Genomic DNA, 16,647 nt, shown 5'->3' with positions numbered 1-16,647 from the left:
AGAAAAAAAAAAGCAAGATGGATGCAGGGCAAGATGAGAGCACCATAGAGGAAGCAAAGACTGAACATGTCAGGGAGGAGATTAATTAACTCCAAAAGCTCCATCGCCCGAAGCGAACATCCTAAAATATTTCCCTGAAAGTATGAACAAAAAAAATAAATAAATAAAACAATCGCAAGAGGAGTAGAAGCTCAACTTATCTGCCTTCAGGCATAAAAATCGTATCCACTGCCTTTTCTTTTAAAACACAGAAGACTTCAGACAAAACTTTCTCCTAAGTCTGTCCCTGTTGAATCAGTTGGTTTCATGTCATCTTCATGTTTTCCCTCCTTTATCTGGACCCACGTTAATAGTGCTTTTATATTGACGTGGTAATCATCTTTCATCCAAGTGTAAACAAAAAGAAAACTGAAGTACATGGAGATGAAATAATGTGTAAACTAATGATATGTTATGTATTTATTTAAAAAATATATTGTAATTATAAAAAAATCTGAATTATTAACATATAAATATATGTGATATACTGTATATTTTATATGGATACAGTGTATACTGTATCCATATAAAATATTTACTTTATTTTATAATGAAAATTGGAGTTTGCATGTTCTCCCGTGCGTGCATGGGTTTTCTCCGGGTACTCCGGTTTCCTCCCACATTCCAAAAACATGCATTTTAGGTTGACTGGCGACTCTAAATTGTCCATAGGTATGAATGTGTCCAGGGTGTACCCCGCCTCTTGCCCGAAGTCAGCTGGGATAGGCTCCAGCATACTCCGGCGAATGAGGATAAGGGCCATAGAAAATAGATGGACGGATGATAAAAATTAAAATGATTAATAAATAAATAAATACAGTATAAATACACAATTTACAGTCAAACCTGTCTTAGCGGCCACTGAAAAATCCCCCGCAGAAAATGTATGTGTTGTAGACCCTGTGTATAGCGGTCACCTGTCTAACGCAGCCAGCGGCCACCCATTTTGTATCCCTTGGTCAATATCTGACCGCATATAGTGGCCAAAATGCTGACTTAAGCAGAAGCTTCATGCACGAAAAAGTTTCGTTTTTTAAGCAATGAAACCGTTGTGTGTAGACTTTAATTACTGAGTCGTAGCTCAGTCACAATCATTCACAAGATCCACACAAACTGTCAGTTGTTCCACATAAAAAAGCCGTCTTCTTTGGAGCTTGTTGCAGACAGTGACACCGTTTATTTCCTGGTGTGAGACTATGTGCACTGGTCAATACTGTAATGCCCCTTGTTGTGGGGAAGGAGAGACTCACATCGCCGATGCGCTTCATTAACAGCGGTTTATTAACCTAGTAGTGCTTTACAACTTTTATCTGCAGTCCCACAGTGCCCTCTACTGGTCAACATGTAACAGTATAATTATATGCATCTGCAAACACAACAAGCTTCTAATCACAGACATGTTAATATAAATGGCTGCCAACCTGTCTATAACGGCCACCTGCCTATAGCGGCCACTTTTGCCGTTTCCCTTTAGTGGCCGCTATAGACAGGTTTGACTGTATATAAAATGGCAATGGGTAAATGCATAATTATATTATAATGTCATTTCTTTGTTTATTATATTTCTATTTTATTTTTAAAGAATCCAAATTAGAATAATACAAATCTGAAATAACATAAAATACATGATTACAAAAATACACTATTTATACAAAATAACAAGTATATACAGTATTGGCTTTCAAAAATAAAACATGTAAAAACAGGGAACCACTTGCGACATCGCAATGTGTGAGCGTGTGTCATAAGTAATAGCTACCTCATACTGTAGACAGGAGTGGAGAATAGCAACGGCTTCAAACGGCATAAAAGTGAGTCACCCAGACCTGAGAGTGTCCTGGTTTGATCTGTGTTGACGTCACTGAATGTTCAATCATGGACAATTATGTCGGAGGGGGTCTGTCCTTTAAGGAGAATAAGGCAACCAAACGTTAGAAACATGATGTCGTACAGCTGTACACCACTACAAATAATGGTCCTAACAGTGTTAAATTATTACATCTGACTAAACTGAGCATTATTGCGCAGGTGTGCCTCAGTGGGTGTATGCTCATATGGAATGTATGCATTAGCCACTATTAGATGTAGAAAGCTATGCTACAGATCACTATGGGAACTATAGTGTGTGGAGATGGGGGTGGGTGTCTAAGACAAACACACACAGGCTGGGACCCTGCTGGCCTGATAGGCAGAGGGGTTAAAATAACAGCGGAGTGAATGAAGAAAATAACCCATAAAGCCCCTTTGGACTGCAGAGCACACAAAGCAGATGCTGCCTCAGTCTGACTCTCATCTGTGACCATCTGCTTCGTGTGAGGATAACACATCACATGGAATTTTGGGTGCATTATAACCAATTAAAGTTTAAATAGTATATTGTTTCGACGCACCAATCAGATAGTTCATAAAAACTTTACATTTTAAAGCTTTTATTGACCATCTGACTAAAATTTATTCCATCCATCCATCCTTCTTCCATGCCACTTATCCTCACTAGGGTCGCGGGGGTATGCTGGAGCCTATCCCAGCTGACTTTGGGCGAGAGGCGGGGTGGCCGCCAAACAGGCCACATATAGACAAACAACCATTCACGCTCATATTCACACCACCACAATTTAGAGTCGCCAATTAACCTAATATGCATGTTTTTGGAATGTGTGAGGAAACCGGAGAAAACCCACGCACACACTGGGAGAACATGCAAACGCCACACAAAGATGCCAAAGCAGAGATTCAAACCCACATCTTCCCGATCTCCTGACTGTGCGTGCGGCCCCTAAAATTTATTCAGCAATTAAAATATAATGTATAAAAATAAATAAATACACAACAGCTTATCGACTCACCGGCCACTTTATTATGCACACCTGTCATAATCTAAAAAGTTCCAATGCAATAGCTGCATTAAAAAGAGTAGTTAAGGTGTATCTTGTCGTGCAGCACACTGACCGCTGTTTTTGGTGATGTTATAAGCTGCAAGAAAGGATCAAACTATTCTAATGTCTCTTGTGTTGGACCTCGTTTGCCTCCTTCCCGATTTCTTTTTCTTTTTGCATGTTTGTCACACTTAAATGTTTCAGATCATCAAACAAATTTAAATACTAGTCAATGACAACACAAAATGCAGCTCTTAAATCAAACTTTTTATTATTAAGGGAGAAAAAACCTACATGGCCCTGTGTGGAAAAAGTGATTGCCCCACTTGTAAAAACAGAACTTAACTGAGATCTATCAGTATGGAAAAGGTTATAAAGCCATTTCTAAAGACTTGGGACTCCAGCAAGCCACAGTGAGAGCCATTATCCACATATGGCGAAAACATGGAACAGTGGTGAACCTTCCCAGGAGTGGCCAGCCAACTAAAATTACCACAAGAGCGCAGTAACGACTCACCCAAGAGGTCACAAAAGACCCCACAACAACACCCAAAGGACTGCAGGCCTCACTTGCCTCACTGTGGTCTGATGAGACAGAAGTTTAACGTTTTAGAAGGTGTGTGTCCCGTTACATTTGGTATAAAAGTAATGCCGCATTTCAAGAACATCATACCAACAGTAAAATGAGATGGTGGTAGTGTGATGGTCTGGGGCTGTTTTGTTGCTTCAGGACTTGCTGTGATAAATGGAACCATGAATTCTGCTGTCTACCAAAAAATCCTGAAGGAGAATGTCCGGCCTTCGGTTGGTGACCTCAAGCTAAAACCAACTTGGGTTCTGCAGCAGGACAATGATCCAAAACACACCAGCAAGTCCCCCTCTGAATGGCTGAAGAAAAACAAAATGAAGACTTTGGAGTGGCCTAGTCAAAGTCCTGACATGAACACTATTGAGATGCTGTGCCATGACCTTAAAAAGGTGCTTCATGCTGGAAAACCCTCCAATGTGGCTGAATTACAACAATTCTGCAAAGATGAGTGGGCCAAAATTCCTCCACAGCGCTGCAAGAGACTCATTGCAAGTTATCGCAAACGCTTGATTGCAGTTGTTGCCACTAATGGTGGCCCAACCAGTTATTAGGTTTAGGGCGCAATAGTTTTTTCACACAGGGCCATGTAGGTTTGGAATGAACACATTTTGTGTTCAGTTGTGTTGTCATCAACTAATTTTTACAATTTGTTTGATGATCTGAAACATTTAAGTGTGACAAACATGCAAAAAAATAAGAAATCAGGAAGGGGGCAAAAAAATTTTCACACCACTATGTGTATATCTATCTATCTATCTATATTCTGCATAATTTATTACTACTAATCAGATGATGAAAGTTGTTGCTCAAATTAAAGCGCTCATAAAAAATGTAACTCGAACCAGATGGGCTGCTGTGTGACCGATGGCCTCGTCTCAACACATTAATTCCACTGAGAAAACATAGTATAATGTTCATAAAGCAAAAAAAAGGGATGAAAGTTGATGCTTCTGTCATACAGTTAAAGATGGCCGTGTTTGAGTTGGCGGCAGGAAAGAAAGGAAGAGAAGGTGGACGTCAACTTGTCTCCGAAGGGTCATCCTGCCGTTACCACCCCATCACTCCCTCATGGCCACCGCCTTGATGCCGTGCGCATTGGCGTATGTGAGGAGGACCTTGGCTCGTTTCTCGATTACATCAATCAGCTTGTCGATACCCGGCCGGCCTCCCCGGCTCTCCCAGTAGGTCTGGTCCAGGAAGAGCGACTGCAGGAGCTTCTCCCTCAGCCTCCCGCTCCTCAGCAGCGACACGGACTGCTCAGGAAGCCTGGAGAGGACCAGTCCACATTGAGAAAGTCATAAATGGAGGTGTGAACCACTCTTCTGAGAAGACATTCTTCTCAGAGGAGTGTGTCTGTGGGAATTGTTGTGTGGTGGCAGGTCCCTGATGTTGGACCTGAGAGAGGACCTGGTTTGTCGATGCTATTGCTCCAAACACAACCAAGTGTGATTTTATGGACCTTGCTTTGGATGCTTACAAAATTAAAGAAAATGGGGATGAACTAAGTCCATAATATGTATTATATAATATATATTATGGATATGTATTTATGAATGTATACAAATTATATATACATACATATTTACAAATATATATTTGTTTACAAATGTGTGTAATTGTGTAAATAAAATAATAATAATAGTAATAATAATAATACAATTTGAAATAACTTGTAAACTTGTAAAAATAACTTGTAAAAATGCTTACATAAAATATACACAAGTTATATAAAATTTAAAAAAACGGGAACAGCAACAAAAATGCTACAATCACATGGATGAAAAAAAAATGCTGCAAATGCCAAAAACACACAGAAACCCCCAAATCAACCGCATGAGAGAAATGCTGCAACTTCACAGAACAAAAGGGGAAGTTAGCCAGGCTACCAGGGGCGCCAGACATGAGGGATAATGGTCTTTAAAGACATCAAGCTGGCAGAATGAAAAGGTACATTTTTTTATGTCTTTCTTAAACACCTGGCCGTAAAAATCATCTTTAAAGACAGATTTCCCTCAGGTTCGTGCACCCCTGGTAGCCTGGCTAACTTCCCTTTAGTTGCGTAAAGTTGCTGTGTGTTTGCGCGGCGTGTGTGTTTTTTGGCATTTGCAGCATTTTCCTCTTTCATGTGTTTTAAGGTGTTTGTGGTTTTGGATCGTTTCTGTGTTTGTAGCGTTTGTATGTTGCTACGCATTTGGTTGGCCACTGAAAAAATGTCTTTTTGATAGATTAATTCAAAATTGTGGTCTCGTCCCATTCCGCTGTCCATTTTCAAGTAGCCTGATGCCAACACTGCCAAGGAAATGATCATAGACAGTCCAGTGGTATATACAGAAGCAGCAATGTTTTATGGCTTCACATTGTTTTCATGTGGCACAAATTGAATATCCCCGGCGAAGAATATGATGCATTTAAAGCATCTGTAGGAGTCTTTTTATTCTCCCCTGTGCGACTGAGTGATTAAATGAGCTCTGGTGGCAGCATCGTGCCGTCATTACCTGTGGATGAAACCTAATGTGCAATTTGCAGCCTGCACTCGGAGACACAGAGCTCCTGTTCACCTTATTGAGCTGTACAGCGATTGTCTGAAGAGGCGTGTTAAGTGGAATGTAAGATGGCTCATGTGTAAAGCCATGGGATGGTGCAATAATGCTGTGCGTGTCCGTGTGGAAAGTGCCTGGAATATGATGAGGTATGATCATGTTGGGGTAGGAAGTGTATAGTTATGATTCAGTGACGCTCAACATGGCAAACAACATTTGCACCTTGTCCCTGCGAGGGCAGGTGCTGTCACATACAGTATATTGATCAAAAGGTGAGTGGAAAGTGTAATACTCAAAAACAATATCTCTAAAAGGTGTGCTTCTGAATTCTTTATCCCGAATTTTAAAAATATCTCACATGATATTGTTATTTGTACAAAATGCAAGAAAACCTGACAAGCTTGTGGTTCTTGCTGATGATTTTGAGTCCTGTCTTAACAGATGGTGACTGGATTCGATGCTAATTGCCGCCAATCAGCAACTGCCGGCATGCTGACAAACCAAAACTTGATAAGAAGATAAGAAGTTGATTTTGAGCGTTGTACAGAATGAGCACATTAGCATCAGCGTGCCTGTCCGTAATGATTTGATTTACATTATGGGAAGCAGACATAACAAATCACTAATGCACTGTTTCCCGTACATGAATTTATTTGTAGTAGGCCGCCACAAATAGATTTTGTTCATCCTCGCTTATAAACACATTATAACCCACCTGGTCTACCAGAGAATAAGAAGAGTAGCGGGAGGTGACAGTGTTGGTAACTTAGTGACTTTGTTGCTATATTCAGCAAGCAATCAGACCCCTTGAGAGATAATTTTTCCAAAAAGTGATTCGCTTTTGACGGCTCTGACATAAAAGCCGCTACTGCTCTTCTCAACGAGCAGCGGGTGCCTCCATCACTCACAGGCAACAAACAACAAAATGAAACAACAAAAGAAAGTTTGTTTGTAGTTCTAAACATATTTGTTTTGCTTTTCAGGGTTTTTTTTTACTCACTTTTTGCAAATGCATCATGACCAATTATGCAAATGTACATAACCTAATCATTAGCATAGGAAAACAACAGACAGTAGTTCACTTACTCCTTGATTCCCTCCAGCAGCCTGAAGTCCAGGTTGTCCTCATTACGGTCGAAGTAGCCCTTGTTGACGGTGAGGACCAGATGCCGGGGGTCCCGCCCAGTGTGCGCGATGTTTGCCAGTTGAATTCCGTCCTGGTCGGCACATTCAAGATGGTGGCCAGCTTTGTAGCACACGTCCTGTTGCCGGGGTCTGAAGCCGCAGCAGCTCGGATCCAGACGGTTGTGAATCTGTGTGCAGAAAAAATAAAAACGAGGTACTGTAGCTTCCTCCGCCAACACAGTGTGGGGAAAATAACGCTATCAGGGCTTTATTGCATTACGAGAGTTACCTCTTTGACTCAACTGTGGCTTGTCCATTTCATGAGATAGCAGCATGATTGCACAGGCAGGCTTATTCAAGCAATATCCTCGCTCATATCAACCCTGCTGCACCTTTTCCCCTGATAACCTCTGAAATCACTCAGAGACACCCTGCAACATTTGATTGACGGAGGATTTGGAAAGTTCCAGCAAAATATTTCCAGCAATATTTCGGCAACAATAATATCAAGATACAGCACGTTTGTATACATTGGATGAAGCTATCTACAATAACATCCACAAAGGTTGAATTGAGGCAACTGGACTCTTCTTGGCTGTTGAAGATGTTTCACCTTCCATCCAAAAGACTCCTTCAGTTCAAAAATTTAAGTATGGAGTCTCTGTATTTCTGTCTCTTGACAGTGCAGCATATCAACAGGTCGTTCACCTGCATGGCTGGAAAAACAGCTCCTTGGTAGCCACTCGTCCCATTAGGGATGTACCGATCCACATTTTTCGGCTCACGATCCGATCCCATTTTTTTTACAGTCTTGCCGATCCGATCCTGATCCTTTTTTTTAAATTTAATAATAAGCTTTTGTTACCAACATGAGTACAAACTAGCTCTTCAAAGCATTAAAACAGCATGACCAACAATATTATTTGGCTTTTGTGACAAACCTCTGTGAGTCAGGCCCCTAATCCAATAAAAGATCCAATAAAATCGTACTTCGTGGAAATTCACTTATCACAGTCAGGTTTGGAACTGATTAACTGCAATAAACGAGGGATTACTGTATGGGTAAGAGTGACGCTAATCACGGTACAGTATAGCGGTAAATATGATCATCACATTTTGAAATGCTACGATAGCTGCATGAAACGTTAATACGACTTTTGAATGATAACACACAGAATTTCCATCCATCCATCCATCTTCTATGCCGCTCATCCTCATTAGTTGCGGGGCTACGCTGGAGCCTATCCCAGCTGACTTTGGGCGACAGGTGGGGTACACCCTGGACTGGTCGCCAGCCAATTGCAGGGCACATATAGACAAACAACCATTCACACTCACATTCATACCTATGGACAATTTTGAGTCGCCAATTAACCTAACATGCATGTTTTTGGAATGTGGGAGGAAACCGGAGTACTCGGAGAAAACCCACGAGGTGAACATGCAAACTCCACACAGAAATGCCCAACGGAGATTCGAACCCGATCTCCAGACTGTGACTGTGTGGCCAACATGCTAACCACTAGACCACCGTGCGGCCCATACAGAATTTCATCCCAAGTAAACAATTTCGGAAAGGCCAGTTTTGTACAAAAAACCCTGAAAGTTAGAAATCTAACACAACATGGCCTTGGTTTGACATTTTACGTTAATCTAGTTCTTTGGTCGAATGTGTTCAGAATCTACAAAGTCCCAGCTTGGATTTCAGATGTTAGCATGTTTGAAGATATGATGAAACCCAACCGGTGCCACATTTAACTTCAAAAACATGAAAAAGAACTTGTTCTACCAAAGATAAATCATTCCTACATTTTGAAAAAAGATGGACTGATAGTTCACGGATATTGCGAACAGATTCCAAAAAGTCAAGACAAGACGTTATCAGCGATTGTTGGAGTTTTCATTGGAATGCAATAACATTCTGACCCCCTCCCTTTCTAGGCTGCATTGCCAAAATTCTATCCTGACTGTGGGTGATTCAGGACTCCCACACAGGAAATAACGTGTCTCTTCAGCCAAAAAGATGTTTCCTCTGAGAGTATTTCACTTGTTTTTATCAGTGGGAACAGCTGTTGGAATATAGTTCTGCTCCCAGATTGAAACATGTTTTCTGGCAAAGATTTAGGAAGGCTAAAGGTGAAGTCACATATTATCACTTTGCAGATAAAAAAAACACACACACATTTTATTACCTGTAAGAGGAAATCAAAGAGAGCCACTTTGCTCCACTCATAGTGATGGATGGTGGAGCAGCTGGATGCTGGCTTTGGAGCGATGTTCTTCACCCAGCACCTCTGTTTTAGTGACCTCTGGTACTCGCCCCACGTTAACCTCACAGCGGAGCTGTCATCTGGGTAACGAGAGGGTTCCCAAGCCACCACTGGACTGGGCCGGCCATCTGAAGACCAAGGCCAGACAAGACGATGGAGAGTAAGCCAGTGGCACAATAACCTATTAAGACCTAACCTGCCTATTAGAGTTGTGAACAATAAACCGATGCAACCTGATGTCTGGTTTGACAAGTGAGAGATACAGCTGCATCGGTAGCAGCCTCTTGGACCGATAAGAGTCAGCCACTACGCACTGATAATATTACAGTAAATACGTCTATATACATTACATTTATGGATTTTGTATTTCATTGGGATCGGATAAATACCTAAATTTGCAGTATCGCCCATCCTTAGTGATAATGTCGTTTTGTGTCAGTAATTATAGTTGTTGTATATTTCCTTCTCACCACAAGGGGCGCTCCAGATAACGTGTGTGTTCATGTAACGTAGAAGAAGTGTGAATGCTAATTTTAAGTAAGGTAATGTTTACTGAGTCCAATAAGCGCGCTTTTTGGCAAGACTCCATTAAAAGACTTCAAACAAAGAGTGACTATGTAACACTAAGAACATTTTTTAAACTAAATGGATTCACCTGAACTTATGACCCACCGTGTAAGAAGGCCAGCTTCCTGCTCACAGCCGGTAAAGTCCTGTTCAGTAAGAGCACTCGGTCCAAATGGAAGGCGAACACCTCCACTGAGTCCACTGGGCCGTGGACGAGCCCGCACGGTCCTCGGCACAGGTGAGTCCGGTTCTGCAGCTCCTCTTCCAAGATCAATAACGGTCTTGAGGTGTCTTGTGCGTGGACGCGCACGACTTTGGCACCAGCGAGAGCGCGCATGGTGGCCACGTCTTGCGCGCTGAGCCACGGAGGGGCGGTCCTGCTATAGATCCGGATCGAACTCTCAGGAGGGTCCGCTCTTTTTGATCCAGAATCCGGCTGGTTGGGGTCCCGTTGTGCATGGGGACCTTTTCCGTTGGTGGACTCCTGATGTTCGTGCGTAATTCTTCTCGCTTTGCTCCTCAATTTGGGTCGTATTGTGCCCCGAATGTTGGCCGGTTTGAGGCGCTTAGATTTGAGAGTGATGTACACCACGTTGGAGCGGGTCGGAACCAACACGTCCTCCTTTGGCAGAACACTCCTCACTCCCAGTTTTTCTCCAGTCCGGTTCTGCAGAGGAAAGTCCACGTTGGGCATGGTAAAACATAAATAAACGACACATGTGAGTGCAACCAGGAACGTCCTTTTCGGAAGCGAGCACCTCCGGAACCAGAACCGTGACAGCCAGTGGAAGCGACACTTTAGACCCATTTATGTTCTGGTCATAGTGGGTGAGCTCCAAACTGAGGCAGGTTTTGAATGGGACTGTTTCTTATGACAGGATGCAACTGCGCGCTGGAAAAAGTTGCTGCTGACCCACATGGACCAGACAGAACTTTATCCCCTCCCAGTCTGCCTTTTGGTACCAGGAACAAGACATGTGGACACATGGACAGTACTTTCCAATGACTTTGTAGTTTGAGCAAAGCTACAATAGACACATATGTGTATACACACACGTACTGTATATACAGTATTTTATAACGTTTATTTATTTATTTATTAAACAAACTGTCGTTGCATAATATTGGAAAATCCCTTTGCGTGTTGTTTATTGTTGCAAGGTTTTTCTCGTAACATTACTTTTTATCATAAGATCGCAACCGTCTTATTATATTGTGACCTTTTTTTAACATAATTTTGGCACGTCTTGTAACATAACTTTCTATAAGTATCACGTAACATCATGACTTTCAGGTATCATTGCGACTCTTGTAATATTGACACTTTACTGTTGCAATGTTTTTTTCCTAGTCGGATTTTATTTTTGTAACAATAACGAGCTATTCTCACGTAATACTGGAACATTTATTGGCATCATTTTGACTTTTTCTCGTAACAATTTTTTTTCTTATAAGATTGTGACTTTCTCATAATATTGTGACATTTTAACATATTTTTGATACTTCTTGTAACATTGCGACTTTCTTGTAGTACTGAGACGTCGTTGTTCCGATTTTATTTAACATCCGATTTCATTTGCATGGCAATAATGAAAAAAATTCATATAATTATTACTTTTAATAACTTAAATTTATCAATACTTTTTTGTCAGAAAATCGCAACTTTGTTATAATGTTATGACTTTTTTTAAACATATTACTGGTCCTTCTCTACCACCATTTTTTTTTTTTCGTAAAAAATTTCAACTTTGTGATAATGTTACTTTTTTTAACATATTGTTGCGGCTTCTCTAACGTTACTTTTTCTTGCAACGTAATGACGTTCTTGTGACATTGCGACTTTCATTGTTGCGATTGTTTTTCTCCAGGCAGGTTTTACTTTCGAAACGATAACGAACTATTGTCACATATTATTGGAAAGTTTATTGGCATATCATTGTGATGTTTCTCATAACATAATTTTTTTCTCGTAAGATTGCAAGCTTTTTCTTGTAACCTTACTTTCTTGTGGTAATACTGCGACTTTCTCATAATAGCGTGACTTTTTTAAACGTATTGTTGGTACTTGTGGGAACATGATGACTTTCGGGTAACATTGCAACCTGTAATATTGAGTCTTCATTGTTGCGATTCTTTTTTTAATCAGATCTTACTTCCGGAATAATAAAGAACTATGTTTACATAATATTGGACTTTTTTGGCATATCATTGAGACTTTTTCTCGTAACATTATTGTTTTCCTAACATTGAAAACATCCTGTGATATTAAGATTTAATTTTTGTGACTTTATTTCACTATTTCTCATAACACTACTTTTTCTCGTAAGATTGCAACCTTCTTATAATATCGTTACTTTTTTTTTTACATATTGTTGGTACTCTTGTTGGTAACAGAAGTTTTTTCTCGTAACATTGCAACTTATGATATTCAGACTTCATTGTTGCCATTTTTTTTCCAATCAAATTTTTTTTCACAACAATAACAAACTATTTTCATGTAATGTTGGAAGGTTTATTGGCATATTGTGACTTTTTCTCGTAAGATAATTTTTTTGTCTCATAATATCATTACTTTTTTAACGTATTGTTGGAACTTTTCGTCACATTATTTTTTTCTCGAAACATCATGACTTTCTCACATTATTGCGACTTTCTTGTAGTACTGAGACTTAATTTTATTTCACGTCGAATTTCATTTTCATCACGACAACAAATTATGTTCACATAATATTGAAAAAAATTCCCATAATAATAATAATTGTGGCTTTGTTCGTGACATTACTTTTTTCGTAAAATCGTGACTTGGTGATAATATGATTACTTTTTTAACAGATTATTGCTGCTACTTTTTTTCTCAAAACATGAGGACGTTCTCGGACCATAAAGACTTTTTCTTTTAATATTGATAGTTTTTGGATTTACATACCATTCAGATGTTATGTCATACAATTTTTCTCGTAATACTGCCACTTTATTCTTGTAGCATGGCAACATTTGTCAAGGAACATTAAGTTTTTACTCGTCAATTTGCTACTCTATTCTTGTAACTGTCTTTTTTTGTCTGAATTTATTCATATACAACTTCTCGTACTATTAATATTATACTGTTTTGTTGTAATTTTACACCTTTTTCTTGTAAGAATGCGACTTTATTCCCATTATTATAATATATGGTAATTATTTTACCAAAGCGTTTTATGAGTTGGCCGCTATTGCTCGTGTATGTTGCTACAGTATGGAAGCATAAAAAATATTAACATTCAGATTAAGAGACAAAGTAAACAAATGACAATACAACTACTACTAAACTCTCATATTTGCTGGATGAAGATTAATGAATGCAATTAACCTTCAAGAGCATTTCCTCAATTATAATTTTATTTCATTTCATCTCAGTTAAGTAGAAAGGAAGTGTTCTAAGATTGGATGTAGCATCATGCCTGCTCGGCATTTCATTAACGTGACAATTCCCTAATAAACGTTTCACATTGCAGATCTCAGTGTGAAAATGTTCTTTGGCTTTATAAGCGTGTTGCACGTTGGTTCCTGCAAATTACATTTTTTTTCTTGTACAAATAATTAATTTGGAATGAAAAGGCACTTCATTTGATTTCATTTCGACAAAGGAGCCAGTGGTGACTGTGTAAGCAGCAGTTGTACATTCACATCCATACATTGTCGCCAAGTGACATCTGCTGGTGTGTACATTCTGCATATTCAACTCTTTAATTAGTTAACAAGGTGGTTGTCCAGCCAAGGTGGGAAACACTTTAACAGCCGGAAACCTGACTTTTGTTTTGTGGGGAGGAAAGGATGCAGCAGCACATTTCCAGGATTTCCTCAGCTGAACGTAAACACGTTTAAAAATAGAAGCATTGTGTCATGCCTCGAGGCAATATGGATTCATCCTCTACATCAGGGCCATTCATCTAAGTTATCATGTGTGGGAACTTTGTAAGAACGCTGCAGGGTGGTTCACTGTTTAGTACAAAAAGTCAATGCAAGGCTTTGCCACATCATCAAACTTTAACATCACCAAATGACTTACACAATAAAATGAAAACACTGGGCAAAGATGACAGGAGTTCCCTGCTGTTTTTAATGACCTTTATATGCTTTATTTGACAGGGATGAGGGGGACCTGCTGCCGCTGCTGCTGCTGCAAAAAAAAAAAAAAAAAAAAAAAAAAGTCCAAGATTCTCTATATGCTAGGAGCGCCCTGCTATTTTTAAGGACCTGCTGCAAAAAAAGGTACTCAAAGATCCTCTATAACAGGAGTGCTTGAGTGTTTTTAAGGACATACTGGAAAAACAAATACTAGTTAAAGAGCCTCTGTATGATGAGAGCACTGGGGTGTTTTTAAGAAACTGCCGCTGCTGCAGGAAAAAGCTTGTCAAAGATCATCAATATGACAGGAGCGCTGGGGTGTTTTTAAGAACCTGCTGCTGAAAAAAAAAAAAACACTAGTCAGAGATCCTGTATATAACAGTAGCGCCTTGCTGTTTTTAAAGACCAACTGGTGCAAAAAAACCCAAAAACGCTCGTCACAGATTGCCTATGTGACAGGAGCACTCTGCTGTTTTTAAAGGAATGTGAGACACGAACACACGTCTTTCTCTTTTCTGTGCATTCTAAATATGTAAAATCAGATAAAAAGAGGCAGCTCATTAATGCACGTAATGGGACACACCTATTCCACCAACAAAGCCTGCTATTAAAAACACCTCCAAAAACCTCCAACAAGGTTTCATGGTTTTATATACATCCATGTAGTAACAGGTACATTCATGATAACAGGTAATACTTTGAGTATTTTGCCACATGTTGGTCATTTAAAGCATTGTTTTCACATAGCAACATAGAAACGAGCGCTATGCCTAGCATCAATGTTACCAAACTCAAAAATAAAAAACACAGCAGCAGTGGCTGCTGCGCCAACATGTAGCGTTGCCTTTCGGTAGTGGTCTGAGGCATTGTGAGCCGGTGTGGTGTGGTGAGGTGTCACTACACCATTAAAGTAGTTCTTCAGCGTAACAATGTTATTAATAATAATAATAGCTAGGTTAACATGCACGTCACATGCAAATGGAGCGTTCTTGGCAGTTTTTGGAGGTTTTTGCAGAAGGCTTTATAGGCGGGATAGTTGCATCCCATTCCATGCATTCTTAGCTGTCTTTATATCTTTGGAACACACAGAAAAGAGAAAGACACATGTGTTCAAGTCTCACACCTGATGCTGCAAGAAAAAAAACCCTAGTCAAAGATCATCTATATGACAAACGCGCCCTGAGTCAAAGCTCCTTTATAAGACAGGAGCGCCCTGCTGTTTTTAAGGACCTGCTGCTTCTGAAAAAAAAAGCACCAGTCAAAGATCCTCTATATGACAGGAGATATGGCCAATCGACCTGCTGCAAAAAAAAGTCAAAGATCCTCTAAATTACATGTGTCAAACTCGTGCCATGGAGGGCTGAGACACTGCAGGTTTTCTTTCCAGCCAGTTTCTCCAGCAGGTGACTTAATTTATGAGCTCCTCACCTCAGATTGAAGGAGGTGTTGATCGTTAAAATCACCTGCTTTAGTGACTGGCTGGAAAGAAAACCTGCAGTGTCTCAACCCTCCATGGCACGAGATTGACACCCCTGATCTAAATGAAAGGAGCTCTTGAATGTTTTTGAGGATATGCTGGGGGAAAAAAAAAATATGCTAGTCAAAGATCATCAATATGACAGGAGTGCTCTGCTTTTTTTTAAGGACCTGCTGCAAAACACAAACGCTAGTGAAAGATCCTCTATATGGCAGGAAGAGTGCAAAATTTGTCACGGTTTAAAACTGGTTTTGACACTCAGGCTACTTAAGGCATCATTTTAAGGTGACATACAGGACAGATTTTTGTCCATAATGAACTTTGTCTGAATGTTGAGATTCCAGCAAAAAGAGGAAATGTCATTGGAAGTTCTGCAAGCCTGTTGCTTTATTACAACCTCATGTCATCCCATAGAAAGAGTGTAGCCCCCTGCTGGCAGCATATGTACAGTGATTGGCTGATTGACAACACCTGTGGAGCACTGAAGCTCACCTCCATGTCAGCCTCCTGGTGATTTGTCAACCGTATCAGCTTTTAACATGCTCTCGGCCAAATGTCTTTTCCCCGCAATCACGCTGTTGCTCGCCAGCTGCCATGGCAACCAAAGAGGGCAAAGACAAGGTTTGTAAAAAGAGCCAGCTTCAGTCATGAACACCAAAATTTGAATTGTGTGATTTTTCACCTCTACAAAGGTGGGGATGAAGTGACTAAAGAGGACACACTCCGCTTGAACTCCACCAATATGACGCATTTCACATACGGGATTGCTGCCAATGTGGCTGCTGTGCTGCTGTATGGAAGCAACTTTGTTCCTGTGAAAAGAATAGAGACGGGAGATGGTGAGTGACCGTGTCATCTCATGAACAATCCTTCAGAAACGCTTTTGCTTCATGTTGTTAATTAGTTTGTACTTGCTGATGAACAAGTACTTGCATTGGAGGCTTAAAGTGTCTATGGAAGCAAAAGTAGCTACATTACAGTATACTGTGGCTTCTAGTGTGCTAGTTACTGCAAACATTAGCGGTGTTCCAATTTTTTCCACGGAGGGCCCACATAC

The 16,647-nt window shown here is 40.2% G+C and overlaps 2 protein-coding genes across 3 annotated transcripts in view; one reads left to right on the top strand and one right to left on the bottom strand.

Moving 5' to 3' along the window:
• Window positions 1-917: 917 nt before the first annotated feature.
• Window positions 918-10,917, bottom strand: gask1b (golgi associated kinase 1B). Its single transcript, XM_054793017.1, has 4 exons — window positions 10,112-10,917; window positions 9,362-9,567; window positions 7,131-7,357; window positions 918-4,770 (listed from the first exon to the last, which is right to left on the bottom strand). Exons 1-4 carry the CDS (start codon window positions 10,812-10,814, stop codon window positions 4,563-4,565), a joined length of 1,344 nt encoding a protein of 447 aa, XP_054648992.1. The 5' UTR covers window positions 10,815-10,917; the 3' UTR covers window positions 918-4,562.
• The window catches only part of tmem144b (transmembrane protein 144b), a 19,028-nt gene continuing 12,373 nt past the window's right edge, over window positions 9,993-16,647 (top strand). Inside the window, exons 1-4 of one of the 2 annotated variants that reach the window (XM_054793020.1) lie at window positions 9,993-10,244; window positions 14,135-14,257; window positions 16,005-16,211; window positions 16,283-16,429. In XM_054793020.1, the coding sequence (XP_054648995.1) occupies window positions 16,130-16,211; window positions 16,283-16,429 (229 nt within the window). In that variant the 5' untranslated portion in view covers window positions 9,993-10,244; window positions 14,135-14,257; window positions 16,005-16,129. Of the gene's footprint in view, window positions 10,245-14,134; window positions 14,258-15,815; window positions 16,430-16,647 lie in introns of those variants that run through there. The other variant, XM_054793018.1, reaches the window with a different exon arrangement.

Source organism: Dunckerocampus dactyliophorus, chromosome 11, assembly GCF_027744805.1.
Source record: "Dunckerocampus dactyliophorus isolate RoL2022-P2 chromosome 11, RoL_Ddac_1.1, whole genome shotgun sequence".
NCBI classification, from domain to species: domain Eukaryota; kingdom Metazoa; phylum Chordata; class Actinopteri; order Syngnathiformes; family Syngnathidae; genus Dunckerocampus; species Dunckerocampus dactyliophorus.
Note: the sequence above shows the minus strand (reverse complement) of the source record. Positions and strands in the feature narration are given on the sequence as shown.